At 48.6% G+C, this 24,742-nt stretch overlaps 2 protein-coding genes across 10 annotated transcripts in view; both read right to left on the minus strand.

The window, feature by feature from the left end:
- Positions 1–3,041: 3,041 nt before the first annotated feature.
- On the minus strand, positions 3,042–21,100 carry Slc25a1 (solute carrier family 25 member 1). 6 transcript variants are annotated; one of them, XR_013343356.1, is made up of 11 exons: positions 20,360–21,100; positions 19,912–20,019; positions 19,719–19,818; positions 19,493–19,631; positions 18,816–18,900; positions 18,563–18,667; positions 18,270–18,385; positions 18,115–18,188; positions 13,351–13,669; positions 8,366–8,446; positions 3,042–3,124 (listed from the first exon to the last, which is right to left on the minus strand). XR_013343356.1 is itself a non-coding variant. In XM_026401721.2 (9 exons), the coding sequence occupies exons 1-9, from the start codon at positions 20,451–20,453 to the stop codon at positions 13,555–13,557; spliced, it is 936 nt and encodes a 311-aa protein (XP_026257506.1). In that variant the 5' UTR covers positions 20,454–21,100; the 3' UTR covers positions 12,632–13,554. The 6 variants fall into 6 exon arrangements, 5 of the variants coding, with proteins under 5 accessions (XP_026257506.1, XP_026257507.1, XP_026257508.1 ...); XM_026401721.2 differs by lacking the exons at positions 3,042–3,124; positions 8,366–8,446 and having other exon boundaries at positions 12,632–13,669; XM_026401720.2 differs by lacking the exons at positions 3,042–3,124; positions 8,366–8,446; positions 13,351–13,669 and adding an exon at positions 17,053–17,935.
- Positions 21,101–21,198: 98 nt separating this feature from the next.
- The window catches only part of Cltcl1 (clathrin heavy chain like 1), a 103,938-nt gene continuing 100,394 nt past the window's right edge, over positions 21,199–24,742 (minus strand). For all 4 annotated transcript variants that reach the window (XM_077796171.1, XM_077796170.1, XM_077796173.1 and 1 more), the window contains exons 31-33: positions 22,474–22,549; positions 21,978–22,017; positions 21,199–21,745 (exon numbers count right to left, since the gene is read on the minus strand). In XM_077796171.1, coding sequence (XP_077652297.1) covers positions 21,998–22,017; positions 22,474–22,549 — 96 coding nt within the window. In that variant the 3' untranslated portion in view covers positions 21,199–21,745; positions 21,978–21,997. The remainder of the gene's footprint in view (positions 21,746–21,977; positions 22,018–22,473; positions 22,550–24,742) is intronic.

Raw genomic sequence — 24,742 nt, forward strand, 5'->3', positions numbered from 1 at the left:
GTGGTACACACCTGTAATTCCAGTGGCTCAGAGGTTGAGGCAGGAGAATCACAAATTCAAAGCCATCCTCAGCAATTTAGTGGGGTCCTAAGCAACTTATGAGACCCTATTTCAAAATAAAAAATTAAAGAAGGGCTACAGATGTTTCTTGGTGGTTAAGTGCCCCTGGATAGCAAACAACAACAACAACAAAAAAATATCAACAGAGGTAGAATCTTTACTTGATCTACTTTGGACCCCAGCAGCATATATCCAGCTACTCAGGAGGTTGAAGCAGGAGGATGGCTTGAGCCCAGAAGTTCAAGACCAGCTTGGGTAACACAGTGAGGCTCCATTGAAAAAAAAAAAAAAAGCCGGAGCTGGGCATGGTGGTGCATGCCTATAATCCCAGTGGCTCAGGAGGCTGAGGCAGGAGGATTGAAAGTTCAAAGTCTGCCTCAGCAAAAAGCAAGGCTCTAAGCAACTCAGTGACACCCTGTCTCTATTTAAAATACAAAAATAGGGCTGGGATGTGGCTCAGTGTTTAAGTGCCCCTGAGTTCAATCCCTGGTACCAAAAAGGGGCAGGGGGCAAGAAAAGCCAGGGAACAGTGGTGCACACCTGCAATTCCAGTGGCTCAGAAGGCTGCAGCAGGAGAATCACAAAGTCCAGGCCAGCCTAGGCAATTTAGACCCTGCCTCAAAATAAAAAAATAAAAAGAGCTGGGGATTTAACTCAGTGGTATAGCACCCCTGGCTTCAGTCCTCGGTAACACAAACCAAAACAAAACAAACAAAAGAGGAAAAATGGGCTGAACTCACTTCTAGCCAAATAAAATGCACCGGAAATGGCATTGTATGGTTTTTGAAGCCAGGGTTTCTGTTTTCTTTCTCTTCTCTTCTCCTCTCCTCTCCCCCTCCCCTCCCCTTCCCTCCCCTTTCTTCTCTGTGATATTGGAATGCTTGCTGAAAGGAAGCATAAAAAGACAACAGGCATAAGTGTTTTAGCCAGCAGCTCCAGCTGAAATACCAATCTGTGACCAGCATTTTTCACCAACAAGTGAGTGAGGAAGTCTTGATGATGATTTGGGTTCCAGCCACCATCAGACTGCTGTTACATGACATGCCAGAAGTGAGAATCACCTGAGTTCAGTCAAGCTCTAGAACTATTAGAGGGAACAGTAATAGATGTTCATGAATGTTTTTACTGTACTCATTTGGAGGTGGTCTGTTAGGTAGCCATAGAGAACCAGAAAAGGTATTGGTATTAGAAGTAGGGTGTTAGAGTTTAGATTTGAGGTGTCCTCCCACAAGTTCCTGTTAATGCAGGAATACTCAGAGGTAAAATTATTGAATTGTGAGAGCTATAACCTAATCATTCTATCCTAGTTTGAGTGGACTGACTGGGTGGTAACTGTAGGCAGGCAGGGCATGGCTGGAGAATGTGGGTCACTGAGGGTATGTCATGAAAGGGTTTATCTTTCTTGCAGCCCCTTTGCTCCTCCTGTCTCCTGCTTCCTGACATCATCATGAGCTCAGCGGCTTTCCTCTGCTGGGCTCTTTTCTCATGATGAGCTGCTCATCTTGGGCCTGCAGCAATGAAGTTAACCACCTCTGGACTGAAACCTCTGAAACTGTGAGCCTCAAATAAACTTTTCCTCCACTAAGTTGTTCTTGTCAGGTATTTTTGTCATAGTAATACAAAAGCTAACTAAAACATAGGGCACTGCCAATATAAAACTAAAACATGTGGATTTGATTTGGCTTTTGGATGGGGCAGTAGGAGATGGAAGACCTTGCCATGAAAGACAATGGAGTCCCTAAAGTGAGAAAAACATTATTTCACAATAGAGGAAAGGAGACAGCTGATGCGTCCTGGCAAGGAGGCTTAGCAACATTGTCATTTACAGTAGAATAGAAAAATAGAAATGAGTATGATGACCTAGCTAGGAAGATGCCCAGAGAGAAGGTGAAAGGTGCTACCTGGCTTCTTTTAGCTACCTATAATAAAAGAAGAGGAGCCAATTGTGGAAGCAACCCAATCCCAGCTATTCTGGAGACTGAGGCAGGAGGATCACTTGAGCCCAAGAGTTCAAAAGTAGCCTGGGCAGCATAGTGAGACCCTGAATGAGAGAGAGAAAGAGAGAGAGAGAGAGAGAGAGAGAGAGAGAGAGAGAGAGAGAGAGAGACTGAGCTAAAGAATGGGGCTGTGGTTGTAGCTCAATAGTAGAGTGTTTTCCTAGCATGTGTGAGGCACTGGGTTTGATCCTCAGCACTACATAAAAAAATTAATTAAGGTATTATGTCCATTACAACTAATTTTTTAAATTTTTAAAAAGAATGTACTGTTAAATATGAAGAATTCAGCTTATACAATTAAACATACATTTACCATAGGAACCAGCAGGTCCATTCGTGGGTATTTGCCCTAGAGAGATGAAAGAAGTTTCTGCTCTCATGAAATGCTGTCTTATGAATGTTTAGAGTAGCTCTATTCATTATGACAAATGATTGGAAATCACCCAATGTCCATCTCTTGGCAAGTGAATAAACACACTGTGGTAATGCACTCCAAGAATTACTACTCAGCAATATATAAGAAGGGATTCTTGGGGAGCTGAAAGCAACAGGATTACACAAAATATGGATGAATCTCAAAGATATCACACTGAACAAAAGAAACCAGTCATCAAAGATTACACATTCTATGTGATTTAATTTATATGAAACTTTGAAAAAGGCAATATTATAGTGATGGATAACAAATCAGTAGTTAGGGTGGGAGAAGAAGGCCAGGGGGCTTTTTAGGATGAGGGAATTCTGTGTCCTGGTGGTGGCCAGGGTTTCATTAATATGTATATATGTTAAGATGTACAGAATTATACACCAAAAAAGGATCACATTTATTGTGTTAGTTTATAACTAAAATAAACTGAACTAGGGGTCTAGCTTAGTGGCATGTGGCATGTGTGAGGCCTGGATTCGGTTCCCAGCCCAGGAAAGAAGGAAAAAGAAATATTTTTTAGAAAACAAGTTTCAGGGGCTGGGGATGTGGCTCAAGTGGTAGCGCGCTCGCCTGGCATGCATGCGGCCCGGGTTCGATCCTCAGCACCACATGCCAACGGGGATGTTGTGTCCGCCGAGAACTAAAAAATAAATATTAAAAAAAAATTCTCTCTCTCTCTCTCTCTCTCTCTCTCTCTCTCTCTCTCTCTCTCTCTCTCCCCTCTCTCACTCTCTCTTAAAAAAAAAAAAGAAAACAAGTTTCAGGGCAAAGATCAAGTCCAGAATGCTGACAAGAAACTATAGGCTAAAGACAAAGCTGATGATATGAGTATAAATCCCTTTGTTAAGATCTAAGAAAGAGGGGCTGGGGTTGTAGTTCAGTGGCAGAGCACTTGCCTTGCATGTGTGAGGCACTGGGTTCAATCCTAAGTACCACATAATAAATAAGTAAATAAAATAAAGGCATTTTTTCCATCTACAAACATATATATATATATATATATATATATATATATATATATATATATATGAAGGAACTTGTCAGAGACTGCTTCAAGGATCTTGCAAACTGAACAGATAATCAGACTCTGGGACTCAAAATGCGTGGAGTTCCTGAGAAACCCAAGGATGTGGTCCTCCATTGCCCACAGGTACTGGCATCCCAGATCCAAGGGAGGGACATAAAGACATACCACCTCTTGTTGGGACATAAAGACATACCACCTCTTGTTGGGAAGTCTCATTAGAAATGATTGAGGATGGACTGGGATTGTGGCTCAGTGGTAGAACACTTGCTGGCAGTGGTGTATGCCTATAATGCCAGTGACTTGGGAGGCTGAGGAGTGGCTTGGGAAGCTAAGGTGGGAGGATGGCAAGTTCAAAGACATCATAGGCAATTTAGTAAGACCCTGTCTCAAAATAAAATAAAAAGGGCTAGGATTTTAACTCAATGGCAGAGCACTTATCTAGCATGTGCAAGGCCCTGCGTTCAGTTCCCAGTACTGTGTGTGCGTGTGTGTGTGTGTGTGTGTGTGTGTGTGTGTGTGAGAGAGAGAGAGAGAGAGAGAGAGAGAGAGAGAGAGAGAGAGAGAGAGAGAGAGCGCTGGTGGGGGAGGGACTATAAGGATATATATTAATATTTTAATTTTTAAAATTTTTTGTGTGGTGAATGGAACCCAGGGCCTTGCACACCATCCATCGTCAAATTCAGCAATATTAAGGATGAGTCCTTCTCACAATTGCCTCATTCTGACCCTTTCTACCCTCTCTTCTACTTGTAAGGGTCATTGTAATTACATTGGACCAACTGAGATAGTTCAGGGATAAGCCTTATCTCAATTCTTAATCACATTTGCAAACTTTCTTTTGCCACATAAATTAACACTTACAGGATTAAGAAATTATGATATAAAGACCGATCCTTCCTTCCTTTACCAGGGATTGAACCCAGGGGCCTTTAACCACTGAGCCACATCCCCAGCTCTTTTTATATTTTATTTTGAGATAAGGTCTTACTAAGTTACTTAGGGCCTTGCTAAATTGCCGAGGCTGGCTTTGAACTTGTGTTCCTCCTGCCTCAGCCTCCTGAGCTGCTGGGATTGCAGGCATGTGCCACCATGCCTAGAGATAAAAACATCTTTGAAAGGGCTCTTGCTCTGCCTACCACAGGGAAGAAAAAATATTTGAAGAAATAATAGTCTAAACTCTTTCAAATTTAATGAAAGAAATTTACAGATTCATCAGTGTCAGTTCACCTTGAACAGGATAACCCCATCCCCCAGGGCTGAGGCTGTAGCTCAGTGGCAGAGTGCTTGCCTAGCATGTGTGAGGCAAAGGTTTGATTCTCAGCACTGCATATAAAGAAATAAAATAAAGGCATTCTGTCCAGCTACAACTATAAAAAAAATTAAAAGAACAAAAAACAACACCCCCCCCCAAAAAAAAAGCTATACCAAAATTGGACACAGTGGTGCATACTTGTAATCCTAGTTACTCAGGAGGCTGAGACAGGACGATTACAAGTTCAAGGGCAGCCTAAACAACTTAATGAGACACTGTCTCAAAATTAAAAAAAAAAAAAAAAGAAAAAGAAAAAGAAAAAGGAAGGAAAAAAGGAAGAAAGGAAAGGAAAAAGGCCTTTCCATTCACCTAGAATATTATAAACATCAAAGACTAAAGATACAGAGTAAACATTTAAAACAACCAGAGAAAAATGGTACATGCATACAGGGAAAGGATACAAATGTTATCTAACTTCTCATTAGAAATGATTGAGGATGGACTGGGATTGTGGCTCAGTGGTAGAACACTTGCTGGCATGTGTGAGGCTCTGGGTTCGATCCTCAGCAATACATATAAATAAATGAATAAAGTGAAAAAATCTACTGGTAACTAAAAAATATTTTTTAAAAAGAAATGATTGAGGACAGTTGACAGTGGAACAGCATCTTTAATGTGCTGGAAGGGAAGGGAGACTCATATACCCAGGATTCTATAACCTGAAAAAAATATCCTTTCAGGGCTAACTATGTGGCTCAATGGTATAATGTTTACCTGGCATTCATGAAGCCCTGACTTTGAAGCCCAACACTACACAGGCAGACGTGTGTACACACACACACACACACACACACACACACACACACACATCCTTCCAGAATAAACGTGAAATGAAATTAGTTTTAGATAAACAAAACTAAGATAACCTGTTATTAAGCAGCCTTGTGTTTAAAGAAATACTAAAATAAGGTCTTCAGGCTGAAGGGAACTGGTACTAGATGTTACCTCAGTTCTCCACAAAGAAGAGGATCAAGAGATGCTGAATATATGGGTATGCATAAAAGATATATAAAACAAAAATTAAGATATTTCATCTTTGTGCTAACAATATGGCCACCCTCACATAAAAGACAAGGGATGTGGAGTAGTAAATAGATTTCAATGTTCTTACATTTTATATGAAATGATACAATATTAACTGTAAGTGGACTGCAAAACATTAAGGTGAGCAGGACCAGTGGTACACATCTGTAACACTAGCTTGGGAGGCTGAGGCAAGGAGATTGCAAATTTGAGACCAGTCTTCAGGAACTTAGCAAGACCTTGTCTTAAAAACAACAAAAGGGGGCATCAGGAATGAGACTCAGTGGTAGAGTACCCTTGGTTGAATCCCCAGTACTATAAAAAAAAGAGGCTATAAAAAGTGGTTATAAAATTAATGATAGAGGTTCCATATTAATATGCAAGTAAAATAAGAGGTTTTTTAAATAGAAAGGAGGAAATAACAAAGCTAAGAGTATTTGTCAATAATACATAAAACAGACAATAGAGAAAATTAACCAAGTAAAAACATGGTTCTTTGAAATGATTAGCAAAATTTTTAAATTAGACTAAATCAGAAAAAAAAACTAACAGAAATTACTAATGTCAGGAATGAACAAGGAATACAACTATAGATCTTGCTGGCATTAAAAGAATGAGGGTAGGGCAAGGTGATGTCCCAAGTAATCTCCCAACTACGTGGGAGACTGAGGTAGGAGGATCAAAAGTTGGAGGCCAGGTTGGGCAATTTAGCAAGACCATACCTCAAACAAACAAACAAACAAATAAAAGGGTAAATATAATGGAAAGTATTTTGAAAATTTTTTAATCAAAAATTATTTTCAAGATGGACACAGTGGCACATGCCTGTAATCCCATTTACTTGGGAGGTAGGAGGATTGCAAATTCAAGAATAGCCTAGGCAATTTAGAGAAACCCTGTCTCAAAATAAAAAAATTAAAAAGGCCAGGGATGCAGTTCGATGAGAGTACCCCTGGGTTCAATCTCTAGTACTGCAAAAGAAAATTATACATAAAGGTTTCACCACTTCCCAGTAGCACCACAGGCTGGAGACCAAGCTTTTAACACAAGAACCTTTGTAGGACACTTATTTAACTATGGCAATAACTTCTATATTTTTTATATATTTCATTGATTTGGATTTCTAGGATAACATTAAATAGAAGTGGTATAGATATCCTTACCTTACTCTTGATTTTAGGGAGAAACTGTCCAATATTTGGCCATGTTAACCATAGGCTAATTAATAAAACTTCATTCTATCTAACTTGCAGTGCTGGGGATTGAATATAATATGTGCATGCATATTATATATATATATACATATATATATATATGTGTGTGTGTGTGTGTGTGTGTGTGTGTGTGTGTGTGTAATTTTTCACCCAGTTATTGTGCAGCCCTGTAATCCCAGCTACTTGGGAGGCTGAGGCAGGACAATCAACATCGTAAGTTTGAGGCTAGCCTCAGAAAGTTAGTGAGATCCAGTTTCAAAATTGAAAAATAAGGCTGGGAATGTAGCTCAGTGATAGAGTTTTTGCCTAGCATGTGTGAGGTCCTGGGCTCAATCTTTAGCAATAATAAAAAATTCTTTTCTTTGTAGTGATTTCACGGCTATATACATATGACAAAACTCACTCATCAAAGTGTGTACTTCATTTAATTTTTGGTACCAGGGATTAAACCCAGGGGTTCCCTAACCACTTAGCCACATTCCCAGCCCTTTTTATTTTCTATTTTGAGATAGGGTCTCACTAAATTGCTGAGGCTGGCTTTGAACTTGCAATCCTCCTGCCTCAGCCTCTGGAGTCACTGGGATTATAGGCTTGTGCCACCACACCCAACTTTAAAGTGTGTATTCTAAAAGTATGCAGTTTATAGTGTTCATTATGCCTTAGTTAAGTTGTAAAAAATATTGTAGGATGTAGCTTAGTAGTTGAGCAATTGTCTAGCACACATGAGGCGCTGGATTCAATCCCAATGCCCCCCACCGCCGACACACAAAAGGGGGTCATCCTGGGGCTGGTCTTTATTGATTGCTTTTCTTCTTACACATGGATCAGGTTTTCTGTTTCTTTGTATGTCTAGTAATTTTGAATTCTATTGTGGATATTGCAGATGATCTGTATAGATACTCTAGTTTCTGTTAAGTTGATCTGAAGAATGTTGATTTTTTTGTTTTAGCAGGCTGTTAGCTCTACTGAACTCAACATTTAAATTCGGCACTGTGTGGTACAAGGCAGCTGAAATCTCCATTCAGATATTTTAGCCTCAGCTGGGTTACTTGGAATTGGCTTTGTATATGCAAAGTTCAAGGGGTTCCCAAAGATTCTGGCAAAGTTTATATGTAGAATGTGGGAGCTGCCCTTTCTGAATTTCTTTCTGTGATTTACCCCTCACTTTTCAGATGCCATGGTTGTCCTGAGGTCTATCTAAGTCAACTGACTCTTTGAACCTGTAATACTCAGCTTCTTTCTAATTTCTAGCTATCTCTTTCTGTTACTTCTCTTAGGTAAAAATTAGTAAAAATTGGAACTCACCATTTCCTTCTTTCAGTGTTGATTCCTTTCCAGTTTCTGCCTTTTCAGTGTCCAGTGTTTTCAGATGATTGTTGTATTAATCTGTTTTCAATAGTATAATAAAGTCAAAATAACTAAGGTGGGCTACTTTATAAAGAAGTTCATTAAGCTTATAGTTCAAGGGCATGACACCAGCATTGGTGTGGCTCTTGTGAGGATTCATGGTCAATGGCATCATGACAGCAAGAGCATATGTGGAGTAAAGAGATCACATCTCAAAACATGAGACCAGAAAGGCTAAGGTTCCACAATTTCTTCCTAGGGCTTGGGTCCAATATCTGACAGTATTCTCACTAGGCTCCATCTCTTAAAGGCTCCAGGATACTTCTACACTGCCAAACTGAATACCAAGTTTCCAACATATGAAACCATAGGTGACAAACCACTTCCAAACCATTGCAGTTATCTTTAAAACTATCTTGTTCAGGGGCTGGGTGTTGTAGCTCAGTAGTAGAGCGCTTGTCTCACACTTAAGAGGCCCTGGGTTCGATCCTCAGCACCACATAAAAATAAACAAATAAAAATAAGGTTATTGTGTCCATCTACCAACTAAAAAAATTTTAAAACTATCTTATTCAGAGTTTATTATTGTTATCCATAGTAGGATTGCCATAAGATAAGTGACTCCAATACTACCTGAAACAGAACTCTGCTCACACTTTCTAAACTTTTTTTTTAGGCTTATCTAAGTTTCTAGGAATACTAGATTCTTTAATTTATCTCCACATCCTGTAGGCAGGGCCTCCTTGGCTGATATTCTTTCTTCCATTCAATAAAGTAATGATTCCCACCTGGCTCTGGACAGTTACATGCTGTCATGTGCCCTCTACTCCTCTAAGAATACATTTGTTTCATGCCTTTATCTTAGCTTCTGATTTTTCTGGCAATTCTTGGCATTTCTTGGTTTGTGGATGTATCACTTCAATCTCTGCCTCTGTCATTCTACAGAGTTGTTCCTGTGTGTCTGTGTAATCACATGGCATTCTCCTCTTTCTCTCTCTTCTTCTTATAAGGACATCAGTCATATTGGATTAAGTACTCACCCTATTTCAGTAGGGCTTCATCTTAATTTGCATCTTAATTACATCTGCAAAGACCCTATTTCCAAATAAGTTCACATTCACAGGTCCCAAGGAAAAATACTTCAACATACCTCTTTGGGGGACATGACAGAAATGTAAGATGACTAAGCATCCTGGTTTGCCTGGTCCTGTCCTGGTTTTAGTGCTAAAAATCTTGCTTCTCAGGACACTTCCTTCATCCCAGGAAAAATGAGAGGGTTGATCGCTCCAAAAGCAAAACAGGACCAGGTGGTAGGATGGAGAAAGCTAAGCAGAAGGCAATCTCAGTTGGAGGCCAGTTTCCATATAATTCCACCCAGAAGCACTGAGATAGACACGGAGAGCATCATAAATGTGAAGCAACTTGAGACCAGTCTTTGAGCATCATGCCATCATGGCCAGAATTCTGCCTCGGGTTCTTAGGGCTGCTGTTGGTGGGTCCTATTCACCCCACTCTGCAGTGATTCTGGATGGGGGGCGGCTGTGAGCTGTCAGCAGCCAACTCTCAGAGGCTGGAGGACCACTGAAGTAGATCTTGGCAGAACTACCTGTAAACACCCATCCATCTATTTGTCTCTGTAAATAGCCTATCTTTCTACCTACTCACTTGGGCAAATGCACACCTAGACTCAGGTTCACCTTGGTTAAGTACAAACCTGTCCACCCAGGTAAATTGCCCACTAGCCCACCTGTATGTCTTAGAAAAGAATCATCTATCCCAAGAGCTACCCATACCTTGCATTTGTGGGCCATACCTGACACTCCTCCGATCTCTTGGCTTTCCCTTCAATTCTGCCTGGCTTTGCTCCCATGTGTCCCTCTGTGCTGCTTTTGTTTTAGTACCATTTGAAGGTGTCTCTGATATGATCCCTGCATTGGCTTTCTACCCCACTTAACAGCAATTTTTCTTTCTTGACCCCCTCCCCAGGTAAGCCTCCCCAAAGGGGCTGCTATACTGATCTCTGCATGTGCAATTCTAATTCTCTTATTTCAAACACCCAGGATAAATGGTCCTCTTAGACACTGCTATCTTCCCTCCAATAGCCCCATCAGCCATTCCTTCCAACTTTTCAGTTGCCCAAGCCCCAGTCAGCTCCTCCAATGCACTGAGCTCTCACCCAATTTAAGCAAAATCCTGGACTCCCGGGGGGCCTCTGAAGAGCAGCCTTCTAGGCTCACCTCACCTGCTCTCAGTTGTCCTCCCCTGCATATCCTCCAGGGACAACCCCAGCTGCTCCTGGCCTCCATCACTTCTTTTGTCAGACTGAAAAGCAGCCATAGCTGTTTCCAGAACTGGTCCAAGGAGTCTTTGCCAAAAGAGAGGGGCAGATAAGGGAATCCATCCCCTCCAGGTGGTAGCGGGAGGAATGGCGGAAGATCAGGGGTCACAGAATGGGTGGGCACTGACAGACTTCTGACTTTGGACTGACGAGGCTGAGAGGACCAGGCAGGCGCAACAAGGGTCCCTAAAGTGCAAAGCTGAAGCTGGGGGATGGACCTTCTGCATCTGAGCCAGGGGGTCTTCAGCAGCCAAAAGGTAGGCAGGCAGGGCAGAGGTGGGGAGAGGGTCTGAGGCACCGCTCAGAGCTGAGGAAGGCGAATTGGGGATGAGGAGGGAAGTCCGGATGGAGGGCCCAGGATGCCCTCCAAGGTTCTGCTACCCCTCACTTTCCGGACGCCCCCTCCCCCCCTCCGCTTTCCTGTCTTCACTTTAGGCCGCGCGGGCTAGGCCATCAGGATTCCCCTGATTGCTTTCTTTCATACTTGTGCCTTTTTCTGAAGCAAACGCCCGCTAATGCCTCCTTTATCACGGAATTAGGGGATTTAGGGCCGATCGCACAAAGGGGCCCTCGATAGAGGCCGTAATCAAATGCCAATCGGCCAGATCTCTGGCGGGCGGGGGAAGAAAGCGAGCGCCGCGGATTAGTGCGGGTCCATGGCCAGGCCCGAGCCGAGATAGCATCGTGCGGCCACGGGTCTGAAGCCGTCGGGAGGGCCGGTCGCCGCAGCGGAGAAAGACCGGCTTAGCTCCCCGCGCCGGGGATTCTGAAACCATTAGGGGGGATTAACACCCGGGTTAATCTGCTTTGGCCGCTCAATTGTCAGCAGCGAACGCGCTGGGCGGAAAACGCCTGGGTTGGAGAGTTCCCGGCCTCACTAACTGGCAGGTCTCAGTTTCCCCAGCTGCCACCTGGCCAAGGCAGGTCCTGGGGCCGAGAGGGAAGGATGTGCACCTTGGTAGATCGGGCCTACTGGCTTGATGTGTGTAACTGCAGATTGTGGGTGTGGAGCCTGGCCCTTTGCACACTGTCACTGCCAGCCTTCCTGTATCATCAGAGAATATAGCTCCTTTGTCTTTTCTGTCCTAGTCTAACAGAAGAACATTCCCCACCCCTCTCATTCCACATCTGGGTTCTGATTTTCAGTTGTGGCTTGGGTTCCTCAACCAGGTACACACCCCTGCCCATTGTGGGTGGCCAGGAAACACGTTGCAGACTGGGTGGATGCAACAGAGAAAAGCTGCCACTTGGAGGACTCTCATTCCTTGAGATCCCTTTTCAAGTATGGCCCTCTCTGGGGGCATTTGTTGATCTATTCTTTGACAGTACTTATGTGATGCCACCTGCTGACTCCTCCAGCTCTTCAGTCCCCTCCCTCTAAGTGGGCCAGGCTGGAGTTGTACTGGCCTGTGATTCCATAGGTCTCCTTTGTTTCTGCCTGTGTTATCTTGTCTGAGCAGAGGAGCTGGCTGAGAAGAGTAAGGGCCCAGCTAGGATGAATCAGTGTCCAACGGTGTGGTTTGCACTCACTGCTGCCCCCTATAGGAAGCCATAACCCTAACACTCTCTCTTGCCATTGCAGACAAACTTCCAAGGTCAGGGGACTCAGGTGCCTCCACACCTGGTCTTTTCCATGGTGACTTGGTTAAGGTTACCGTGTCAAATATAAGCTCATAGGTGGCAGTAGAGAGCTGGAATGGATTTGGCCTGATAGGCAGGCTGTGGAGACATAGCACTGGAGAGGCCAGTGGGATCCTCTCTGCCCCCAAACTCTGGTGCCATATCCTTTAATGTGGCTGACACTAGTGATATTGGACCAAAAAACAAACAAAACCCCCAAAACAAAACAAACAGAGGAAAAGACACAGTGTAAGTCCTTTCTTCCTTCATTTAGTGGTGACCAGAGAATCTCCAACCTAGGCCCTGTGGAAAGGGTAAAGGAAAGGTGCCCTAGGTTACAGGCTTTTGCAGTCTGGGAGCTTGGATCTGAGAGCCCAAGAGGATAATCAGGTGAGGGTGTAGTTCAGGAAAGATGCCCCATATCAGCGCACGGGTCAGACAGGGCCTGAACAGCAGTGGAGAATTACAGGGCTAAGGTGGAAGGTACGAATGTTCCAGCGGGGTGAGGATATGGTGCAGTGGTAAAGCAATTGACTACTAAGGGTAAGACCCTGAGTTCAATCTACATCACCGGGCGGGGTGGGGGGGGGAGTGTTTCAGGAAAAGGAAATCGTAGCTTTTGGGGGTATGTAGAGAGCGGGACGCCTCAGAATAAGTTTAGCCTTAGGAAAGTGGAAGGTGGGGCGGTAGGCTGGGGAGTGTCCCTTCAAGCTGGTGCGTCAGGGCGGCTCTCGGCAACCTCCGGTGATGGCAGCAGATCCTCCTGGGAGGTGCCATTAGAGAATCCAGGAAAGTGGACGGCATTGACTAAGCCAGTCGAGTGTTGGGGAACTGTGGGCGAAGTCGGGGGACTCGCAACGAAATATCCAAGAACCACAAGGAGCCTCCACGCAGCCCAGCCTGGGACAGAAAAGGCTGAGATCACGGGCTGCCGTGGTAGGACCAGAGAAGTTCTAGCACCCGGGACCGCCGGGAGAGTACCTACTCTGCCCCAGGCGGCCGGGCGCGTCCTCGTGACGCCATCGGCGTGCCCGTCCTGACTTCCGCCGACTTGTTCCTCGGGACGCGATCCGTCTCAGCCGCTGCAACCTTCTTTGCTTGAACCCGAGATTTAAGAAAACCTTATTCTTGCTTCAGAAATAGGTCCCCGGGCTGTGTCCCGGTGCTTTCTGCGTCCACGGGTCCCCGTTTACAGACTTCTATGGCCCGGTGCTAAGGGAGGCCCAGCTGTTCCACGGCCTTGTCCCTCGCCCTTCACCAGAAGCGAGTCTTCCCAAAGCTTCTCCCCTGGGCCCTGGTCGGTTCTACAGGATAAGCCCAGATCACGGACATATTATTTATCTTCATCACAGCCCGGGGCACCGAGTGTGTGTGTGTGTGTAACTCGCCAGAGTCACTGGCGGAAGATAGGGGCAGGAGGTCCTGGTGAGCGGCCAGCCTGTCTCAGGCTTTCGTGCAGCCTGGGTAGAGAACCTGGGAGGCCTCAGACTGGTTAGCTCGTGGAGACATCCCAGAGCCTGGCAAGCCTCAGAAGGCAGCACTGTTCTGCAGGCTAGTGAGCCAGCGCCACAGTAGATATTTGGGCAGAGGGGGAGCAGAAGGGGTGAAATGGTGTATGCACTGAGGTCACTTCAGGGGATGTGGCCAAACGGGGCCTCCCTAACCTGACCAGTGGAGAAATAAAACACGTGGTAGGAGGGTGTAAGCAACCTGGCAGAAGAGAAATGTGGTAAGAGTATAATAAGGGCTATGTTGGAAAGGGTCAGGGATTGGGGCTCCATAAACCTAAGCAGAGAGGAAGCTGCTCTTTGGGGACATTTGCTAGGCAGGCTTGGGAGGAGGGGAGTGTCACGTTTATTTGTGCTCCCCAATGTTTTCTGTCATTCTCCATCATACTTCAGGCCAGTCATGCCCTGTGCCTGCATTTCCATCCCTTGTCCCAGGTATGCCCAGACCCTAATCCCAGAATTTGAGGAGGGCAGGAGTTCCTCAGACTCCTTGATTCTGTGCATTTACCTAAAACCCCTATCCAGGGAATCTGAAAACATAAAGGAAATAAAAAGCCAGTGAGGAAAATACTACTCACATCCTCAACCAAGACTGTTAACAATGAGCACTGGAAGAGATACAACCCCCAAACTAGAATTCTAAAAGGAATTGCCTAAAAAGGAGACAGTCCTGAGATCACGGGCTGCCGTGGTAGGACCAGAGAAGTTCCAGTGGCTGAGTTTGTTGGGGGCGCTCCTGGGTTTGCTGTGACTGGCATTTTTGGGATACTAAACTATATCATTCATCACCTTCACAGGGACATGGAAAAGCCCAGGGGGTACTTGTGCATAAAAGGAGTTTCAAGGAATGTGGGATGGGAGTAGGTGAAGGGCAGCCTGGAGACCTCGGCTTGGAGGTGGCAGGATGCCTGTCCTCAGCCCCACAGCAGTGGAGACGGGGCTAGAGATTGGCCAAACCCTGCCCCAGGTGTGGTCACCACCTCCCTTCTGTTCTCCTCCTACCCTTGTTTCTGAAGCCATTGTCCCTCCTGAGTACAATCCATGAGGATCACAGGCTGTAGGCTGGTCCTTGTGGGTGGGACTTGGTGACCTGGAGTCTCCACACACATACACCTCTGATACATACACCTAGCCATCTCTTGGGTTTCTCCCAACACTGGCCTTGCATCCTTGTTGGTGAGGGGAGGTGGAACTCCAGGCTAGAATGGAGCCTGTTCTTCTTCCACATTAGCTCAAAAACCTGCCCAGTTCTTTGTCCTTGCCCCCACTGCTGCAAGGTCAGGTGATGGTTCCAGCCCAGTGGCTCAGTCTGCAGTCTACTGCCACCCACCTCCTTTCTGGAGCCTTGAGATCCTGGTTAAATGCAGTTGGCTCCCTGCCTACCTCTACAGCCAATTTTGGCCTGCTCATTTTCCTCAGTCCAGAAGTGCCACCAGCTCTTTCCTAAGGCTGCCTCCTTAGGTGATTTGTGATGCAGCCTACAGTATGGGTTCCACAAGGGCAGCTGTTGTCTTCATGCATACATCCCTGAGACACTCCAAGAGTCCTGTCAACAGTTTTGGCTTTGCTACCTGATGTCAACCCTGTGCTCTGAAGCACAGGCAAAGGGATCCTGGGGAGTGGAGGGTCCCTGTTCCTTCTGGAAGACAGGAATGAGGGCCAGGCTGTTCCTGGGAACAGTCTCAGCGAGGATACAGACCCATGCCAGTATATGGGGTTGGGAGATTGCAAACAATCTTCTGAAACTCCATGAAGCAAGCTACTTTGTGTGAGGGCTTATTCTGGGTTAAGCATTGAGCCAAGCATCCCACAAGGATTACATCATTTCAGGCTCAACTCAGTGAATTGGTTCTTTTGCTGTACCATTTCTCACATCAGGGATTTGAGATTAGGTGACTTTCTCAAGGTCATACAGTGAAGGGATGAGGGAACCCAGGGTCTGAGCCTTTCTGTCCCATTCAGATGCAGCCTGGGGGCAGTCTCCCAGGAGCCCAATGCAAGACCAGTGCTGCCTCCAACCTACAGCCAAGCTTCTGAGGTTGAGTGGAAGGCCTGGGTTCCAGGGACAGTGAGCTTCTTTGTGTGGGACTCCAGCCCTGGTGGTTGCACGCCCCAGTGTGTGTGTGGTGGTGGATTTTTTGCCTATGCCTTTCTCCTCTGCCCAGCAGATTGGGAAGTCTCCTATGGCCACTTAAAAAAGCACTGAAAACACATGGCCAGCTTAAACACCATGCAGGCTGAGTAGCAATCTGCCTAAGGCTCTCCCCAAGGCCATGTGCTCACTCTGCATCTCAAGCCTACACTTGACCCTCAGATCTGCTTTGGACACTCTGCACCTTGTTTCTTCCCCTGCCACATGCATGGGATGTACTCTAGGTACCCAGGGCTGCCTGTATTAGGCTAAAATAACCAGGTATTCTTTCTGTAAAGGCTCCAGGAGTAGGAAGCTCCTGATGGCAATCACTTTCATAATTTACACGATACAGAGGCACTTGAGACAGGAAGGTATGTATTTTCTGCCCCCCCCCCCCATATAGCTGGGAGTACCAGTTGACCCTGCATTCCTATGCAAGTCTTCCACGTGGCTCATGCTGTGGAAGGAGAGGCTAGGACCATGGGACCTTAGGCTCAGAGCTCAAGCCCTACCTTGGTTCCCATATATGACAGATACAAGGAAACTCCAGCTAGAGTGCTGGAGTTCAAGGGTGTGAGGTGAAGTACCCAGAAGTCCTTGGCTAGGCAGCCCCTCACCCCTACTTCCGGCTCCCAGGCAATTGCCTCCCAGTGTAGAAGGAGTAGGGAAGGGCCCCTGTTCTGAGTCTCAGAGAAACCCCATGGTTCAAAATCACATGTCCCTTCCTGCATGAAGCCCATTTCAGATATTCCTTGAGGGAGGTAAGGTTGGCTGCACCACAGACTGAGGGACAGAGGAGCCCTAAAACAGGATCCCTCCCTGGGGTGAGTAGTAGTGATGGCTTAAAAGCTTCCTAGAAGCACTGTATCCCAGAACCAGCCCTCCACTCTGCCCATTTTGTTTACCAAACCATCTCAGGGCCTGTGGCACAACTTGCAGTGACCACAGGAACTTGCCCATAGCCACACAGGGGAAGATCTGGATGCAACCCAAATCCTTGTTGGCCCCAACCTGGGCCTCTCAAGGAACTTTTAGATTGGCTGCAGCTATCCTGCCCAGGGCAGATACTGGTCTTGCTCATCACCCTGCTTATTGTAGTGTCTTAAAGTGAAGGGTGGGCTGGCCTTCCAGGGAGGCTTGACGATTACTGCTTCCAACTCACACACTGGACCAGAGAGGGATGGACGCAGGGACAGGAGACTGCAACAGGATCCGGTTTATTCTGCCTTGGCAGGGTGGTCCTGAGAGTGGCGGGTGCCACCCTATCCTGGGTGGAGGGAGGGCCCGAGGGCCAGTTAAGGCCAATGGCGGGAGAAGCAGGGGGCACACAGCCCCTGGAATGCAGTGAGGCCAGGCTGAGGCCCGGAGGCAGCTGTGGTAGGCCTGGGCAGGGTGCCCCTGCCGCCCAGGGTGGAAGGCATCGAACTGGGATGGGGCCATGGCCTACAGGACCGTGGACCCAGGCCACACGAGCACCCTGGGAAGCGGGTGCAGGATCACATGACACAGAACATGAAACACAGGCACAGAGCTCACAAGTAAGCACATGGACTAGTGGGCACAGATTCACAGGCCAGAGAGACATCCAACTGTGGCCAAGCTGGACACAAACACAATGGTAGTGCCACATACAGATCAGAGAGACATGGCATTATGGAATACATGATGGCCACCAGGAACGAACCAGGCCATGGAGCTCTAGGGAAGAGGGAAAAGGGCCTTTTGGCACAACTGCACTGGAATCATGTGAGACATAGGTGGCAGGGGGCTGGTTTGGAGGTGCCTAGGGCAGCACCCCCCATACCCTCTGGGCTTAGTCTGTCTTCCACACTTTGTTGAGAAGCTTTACCACCTCATCGTAGATGATAAACACGATGGCCACATCCAGGCAGACTCGGCCCAGGCGGGGGACAGTACCCTTGTAGAAACTGGGTGAGGGAGGGGTATGAGGTAAGTCAGGGAGGGAGGAGCAGAAGGACAATGCCCCTTCAAAGGGCAGCCTCCAGCTCCCTGCTAGAAGGAAAATAGAGGCCTAAAGGGGGACAGGAGGGTGGAAGACCAGAGATGGTCTGGATAGGGATAACAGCCCTGCACTTCCCCTACTTACGCTTTGAGCCCCTCTTTCCTCAGGATCTGCAAGCCACAGTCCCACGTGTTCCGGTATTTGTGTGCCTCCAGGCCCTACAGGATACCAGTGGGCTAGAGTGCTTAGCAGCTAGCCCCTGACTGGAGTTCCCCTCCCACTCTTTCAGCGCCCCCCACCTGCATCCGGGTCTTGATCACATCCAGAGGCGTGTTTCCGAAGACACTGGCTGCACCAGCAATAGCTCCAAAAACCCCGGTGATCAGTGGGTTCATGGGTTTGTTGGGGTTGTCCCCTGAATATATGGGGAGTTGTGATTAGTGGGTGCTGGGAGGATAAAGGGGGATAGGCTTTGAAGATAGACAGGAGCCTGAAGCAAGGGCTATGAAAGTATCCCCGTTCCTCAAAAGGGCAGCCCAAAGGGAGGCATCTACCTTGCAGTATTTGGAGGTGGGGCTTGGGACAGACTCACCTCTGTACCAGTTGCGCAGGGAAGTCATCACAAAGAATCGGATGGCTTGGTTTGAGCCCTGTTTCAGCACAGTGGCGGTGAGTCCCTGGTAGGTCCCCTTCAGTCCTGGGGGCAGGCAGTTTAGAGTTACCCTGGTGCCTCCAAGACCCCAAGGGGGGATTGGGAAGATGTCATGTGAAGTGCCAAGACATAAAGTAGAAGTACAGGCCCTTTTTAGCCTGGTGAAGGTTTCTGACCCTCCCAAGTGGCTCACCTTGTTCCCGTACAATCTCCCTAACCCCGTGGAAGAATCCTCTGTACTTGGGGTTGGGGGAGGTCTGGTCATGGATGAACTTCACCTGAGAGAGGGGGGGGGCATAGAGAGAGAGAGAGAGAGAGAGAGAAAGACGGGGGCAGGCAGGCAAAGAAGCTAGATCTGATTCCATCATCTAACAAGCACACGTTGCCCTGTCGATATCAGGTTCAGAGACCACCAAGATCAGGCCAAGGCTGGGGGTGGGGGTGTAAGCAGAGCCACCCTAGGCTGTCCTGCACAGAGGCCCCAGGACAAAAGAGAGTCTTTGCGGTTTTTTCCTGCTATTTTCCAAAGTTTGGGCAGCAAATGTGTATGTGTTCTGTTTAAAAAAGTATTTTTAAAAAAGATATTCGTAATAATTTTGTCTCCACAATAGACAGCCTCCAAAGGAGACCCTTCCTGCCAGGCCTCCCCAGTAGTCCCTTAGTGTTCTCCCTCCATGCTCTGCCCAGCTTCCTTGAGATCTTCCCACCTTGATCTTCTCCCAGGCACAGGCTTACCAAAACCCTGCTATCTGGATCCATGAGCCCTTCCCCCCATGACAATCTCAATGGGGTACATGGCTACCAATGGTCTGGGGTACCTTGGAATACCGCCCCCCCCCAGCTTTATTTCTGCGCCAGGACTTTCCCCACCTTGATGGTCTCCATGGGGCACACGACCACCACAGCCTCGGCCACACCTGCACCCAGGCCACACAACAGCCCCCGTGTGCTGTCTAGCCTTCCCTGGGCGTCCCGCATGTGATTGCTGAGGAACTCGAACATTCCGAACCTGGGGATGAGAGGAGGGTAAGATGTGTCTCTGCTTCTGCTGGGGTAGGGGGCATCTCCTAGTCGCCCTGAGCCAGCCTGGCCTCACCTGACGGCCGCCTTGGGAATGGAGCCGTAGAGAAGAGAGCTGAGGCCACGGTACAGGCCCAGAACGCCATGGCTGCGGACCGTCTGCCGCACGCAGTCCCCTGCAGGAGGGGGCAGTCAGGATACTGCGACCCTTAGCATCCGCCCTGCGCCGCTCATTGCCTCCCATAGCCCCGTGTCTGCCTCCTCCTTACCGATGCCCCGATACCGTGGCGGGTGCGAGCGCTCATCCAGCTGTAGCTGCGTCTTCACATACTCAGTTGGGAATGTTATACAGATTTCGATGCCGCCGGCCAAGCCGCCTGCAGGGATGGGGCAACCAGGTCCTAAGACGTGGCCCTGGGTGGCCCCAGCCGCCTTTCGGGCCCCTCCCCCGCTCCGGACTTCGCCCGGAGCGGCCGCCAACCGTACTGCGAGGCGGCCGAACCTGGTGCACACGCCCCCCACCCCGTTGTCCCGACAAGGTGCAGAGACGACACGCCGGGCGAGCCTACGGCGCCAGGAGGAGACCCGGGACACGTCCCCCGTTACCGTAATACACTCGACCGACCCGGAAGTGAGGCGGGGCCTCGGTGTCCCGGGCCCACCCGGAAGCGGAGCGGGCGGGATGGGGGTCCACGTCCCGGATGGGCCCGGGCCCACCTGCTAGGATCGCCTTCCCGGGGTGCGTCAGCTTGGCCTTTCCGGTTGCGGGCGCGGCTGCCGCCAGAGCGCGAGGGGCACGGGGCGCGGCCATGTCGGGCGGGAGGCGGGGCGCCCGGTGTTAGCCACGGGTCCGAGCCTCCAACACTGGGCACTAGGTCCGTGGAGTCGGCAGCGGCAACCGGTTCTGGTCCCGGGGGCGGGGCGGTCGCTTCAGCTCCCGGGCTCCGCCCCGCGTGGCCTGAGCCGGGCCCCGCCCCCGCCCCGCCCCGTGCCCGCCGGGAAACTGAGGCCGGGGCGGGGCGCGCCGAGGCAGGCGTCGGGGCGGGGACCAAAGCCCAGCCAACGGCGGGTGCCGAGTCTCTGAACGAGCGTGAGCAGCAGGGTCAGGGGCGGGGCCTCGTGGAGGAGGTGCTGCGCCCTGGCGGGGGAGCAGTGGGTCAAGGTGCAGTATCTCTGCCTGGAGCAATGAAGCGCTGGGGAAGGATTGGGCCTCTGCACGTGGTAATAAGGTTTCCCGGAGGTCTCAGAGGAGAGAGAGGCAGATACTCTCCTAAGACATGTGCGTCCAGCCCCATTGCTGCCGTCTGCGAGCTTGGCTTTCTGACACCTCACGGGACCGTGTAGTTGCTATCTTGCTCTTCAGAATTTAGAGCTCCGTGCAGCAAACATGATCAATTAAAGACCCAAATACAACTTGGCTGCATACTTCTAGATAGCTTCTCTGGGCAGGCACAGCATCCCCCAAGAGGTCCCAGCAAATCTTTACCAGGCTTTATGAGCTATTTAATTGGCTCCTGTCCCTCCTACCCAAAAGAGCACCAAACAGAGAAGCTTCGTCTTGCTAAACCAACTTTTAATATTCATAATCAGCAGGAGACTCAGAGTCATTGAGGTTTGGCATCTCCATACAAATCCTATATGTCTGCAAAGTAGCCTGGAGAGGACAGCTCAGCCAATGTGGGGTGAAGAGAATGCCCCTCCTACCAAGCTTCAGGGAATCCTTGTAGAAAAGAACTTCCCTAGCAATGCCTGGCTCCAGCCAGAGGGTCTGGAGGCAGTAGTCCCACTGTGGTTGGTGCTTGTCTTCTTGGGCAGTCAGGGTCTACTGAGACCTTCCCAGGTTCCAAGATGGCTCAATAGCTGCCATCATTGGGCTTCAGTAAAAATAAATAACAGCCAATGTGTCCTGCTTCCCAATCAGGGTTCTCTGTGTGTCCAGAGTACAATGTTTCTTAGAGAAATTAATAATTGGGTGGAGCAGGGTGTGGATACTGAATACCCACTACACACTGAAGCCAAACACAGGAGGCTGGGTGAAGGCAGGAGCAGCTGCATATCCATAGGGGAAGCCAGCAGAGCTCACTGTCAGCGTCAGCTGCTGGCCTGCAGAAGAGAGAAACCCAGAGTGAGAAGACCTCCTGATGCCCAGGTTGGGGTTTCTCTCCTGGCTGCCACTTGAGCCAGAGGCCCAAGAAGCAGGGTTGCTAGGATCAACCCTGACCACCTAGAGCTTGAGGCATGGGGAGAGCAGAAGCCTGGGATCAAAGAGGGTGGGAGTGTTGCTGTGGGGCTGGCCAGGCTAGAAGGCAAGCTGGTCCTCATATTGGACACTTACTTAGCTCAATCGGCTGGCTCTCATTCATGCCCATCAAAATCTAAAAAAAAAAAAAAACAGATTGATATTAATAGTGGGTGCATACCCTGTCTTGGGAGGACACACTGGAGCCCAGCTGGTATGCTATGTGCTCATACCACCCTGGAAGGCCTGTTAGCTCTGCAGTGCAGTCAGGACCCAACAGCTTTTCCAGTCTGCTAAGACAGCCAGGCCATCTCCAGCAGGTTCTCAGGTGCAAAGCCACTCCTAGCACAAGCCAGCAACAGCCATACACTCAGGGCCAAATAGGGCAGGACACAGCAGGGTAACACCTAACCATAAGGCACGTGCATTCAGAGCAGAGAAGATGGCTATGCCAAAATTCCTGGACACTACCCTTTACACCTAGAAACTACTGAAGCCCTTACTACCCCCCAAATATCCATCCATCCATATCTCTATCTGAAGCCCAACTAGGGCAGGGCAGCGTGAATCCCCACCCTAGTGTGCTACCTACCGAACACAAGTGGGGCAGGCTCCCCCACATGCTCCTTATGCGTGTGCAGACTCTCCAAGGCATCCAGTTTGTCCACCTGCAAGAGGCAGGAGCATGTGAGCACCCATACAACAGAGTACAGTCCCGCTTCTAGGTGAACATGGGACAGAAGACCTGACACAGGAACTTCCAGGAAACTTGGAACTGAGGACGTGCAGAACAACAGCCAAAGTGGCTCACTCCATACCCTACTCTGCAGGAAGGCCATGATGAGGTGAAGCCTGGGGATTGGGGCTGAGACAGAGCATCTGGAACAGCTCTGGTGAAGCCCCAGCTGCTGTTCCAGCCTAGCTGCTTTGTGGTGGACTTGGGGCCCCCAGGTACACTGTAGCAGTGGCTAGTAGTCATAGGCTGTGAGTGTGGCCTGGCTCTGGACACAGGGACAGCACTGCTTATGAACCTGCAGGGCTGGGGTAGTGTACCGTGACTGCCTGCCCCTCCTATCCAATAGAGAGAGCATGTGGTCTTCAAGAGACCAGTCACCTGAAACCTGGGACACTCCATCTGTGAGACACTGGGGACAAGCTGCATCCTTACTCTTCTATGAAGTGCCATTACATGCTGCCCCTGTGCAGTAGTCATAGACTGGGAACAGAATGAAGTGGTGCAGAAGGGATTGTCAGAGGTATGAGCACTGTTCTAATGGGGACAATAGCAACTGTGCATCTAGAATCCCCCAAAACAGGTGTGGAGTAAAAATGAAGATAACTTTTCCCCTATGAGCTTGGGTCTGGGAAGATCAGGCCAGGCGTCCTGACAACGCCTTCCTGCAGCAAGCCAGGACCTAGATGAGGCATTATGGCCCATAGGCTGTCCTCTTTGCTGGCGGTTTGCAAAAATCTGAGCTGGGACTGTACCTACTTCCACCCAGACAGTATTTGGAGGGTTGCAGAGGGATAGCCTACAAGTTTCCTAGATGAGCTGGCAGGCCCCAACCTAGTTCTTCAGTCAAGAGGGGTTGTGGCCTTCTTTTTAATTTTTTTTAACTATTTTTTTTAGTTGTTGATGAATTTTTGAATTTTATTTATTTGTATGTGGTTCTGAGAATTGAACCCAGTGCTTCACACATGCTTGGCAAGCACTCTGCCACTGAGCCACAACCCCAGCCCAGTTGTGGTCTTCTTGTCTGGGTCCCTCACCATTATGGCACTGCCGTGTTGCCTCTGTGGGACTGCAGCTTAGGCCAAGAACAAGTCCATGTCTATACCCCTACACATCTGTTGAGGAGACCCCTGTGGGACCCTCCTCTCTTTACCACAGCAGGCACCTTGTCTGGCAGAAACAGGGGCAGGCATCACAGTAGCCACTATCTCCTAGGTATAATGGTGGTATCTGGAAACCATGGACCAACAACTGGGTTACCTATGTGGCCACAGTGCTGTCTGAGTTGACAGTGGCCGCCAAGACAAACACCATCATCCAAAATAGACAGAAAACATGCTCCTGAAAATCCTTGGGGGACAGTCCCCTGTGGTGGGGAAACCAGGTACCCTTGTAAACTCAATCAATCTGTGTCCTCTGGCTGCTCAAGCCACATGGTCGGGGTTGCCATCCCTCACCCCTTGAAGATAATGAAGCCTCACCCAGGCAGGCTATCCAGATAGGACTAAGTTACATTCTCTGCAGTGAAATTATGGAACTGAGGACATGCAGAACAACAGCCAAAGTGGCTCACTCTATACCCTACTCTGCCTTTGGAGTGGCCCTCACCAAGGGCTGGACAATCCCCGGAAGCTCTGTAGGTAGCCGGCAGCCTTGCAAACCCTTGCAGGTCAAAGCTAGCAGCACAGGCTATATCTTTCCAGCTTACACTAACCCAGGATCCCCATATTACCTTGTACCATGGCAAGAAATCTTAACATGAGTGGCTTTGGGGTATCTACCTGGCTTGAAGCAGGTTTGGTGCATAGGTACAAGGGCAAGAAGGTGGTACTGAGAAACTTTCCACAGTTTTAGAAACAATTGGGAGAGACAACACAGGTCTCTAAACACAGGCTAAAGCTGGGTCCCAAACAGGCACTCCTAGGACTTGGTACTCAGAAAAAATTTCAAAATCAGACACTGACCTGAAGAGGTAGGTGAAGTCATCCCTGCATAGCTGTTGGAAGGAGTTAACATGTGGTAATATTCCTATCAAGTGCTCAGCATAAGGGGGTCATCACCAATGAGGTCACCAATAGCTGTATCTCCAGACTCCACTAGATGCTGAGAGGAGACAGCCTAGCCTATG

The sequence above is a fragment of the Urocitellus parryii genome, chromosome 3, assembly GCF_045843805.1.
Source record: "Urocitellus parryii isolate mUroPar1 chromosome 3, mUroPar1.hap1, whole genome shotgun sequence".
In the NCBI taxonomy this organism is placed as follows: domain Eukaryota; kingdom Metazoa; phylum Chordata; class Mammalia; order Rodentia; family Sciuridae; genus Urocitellus; species Urocitellus parryii.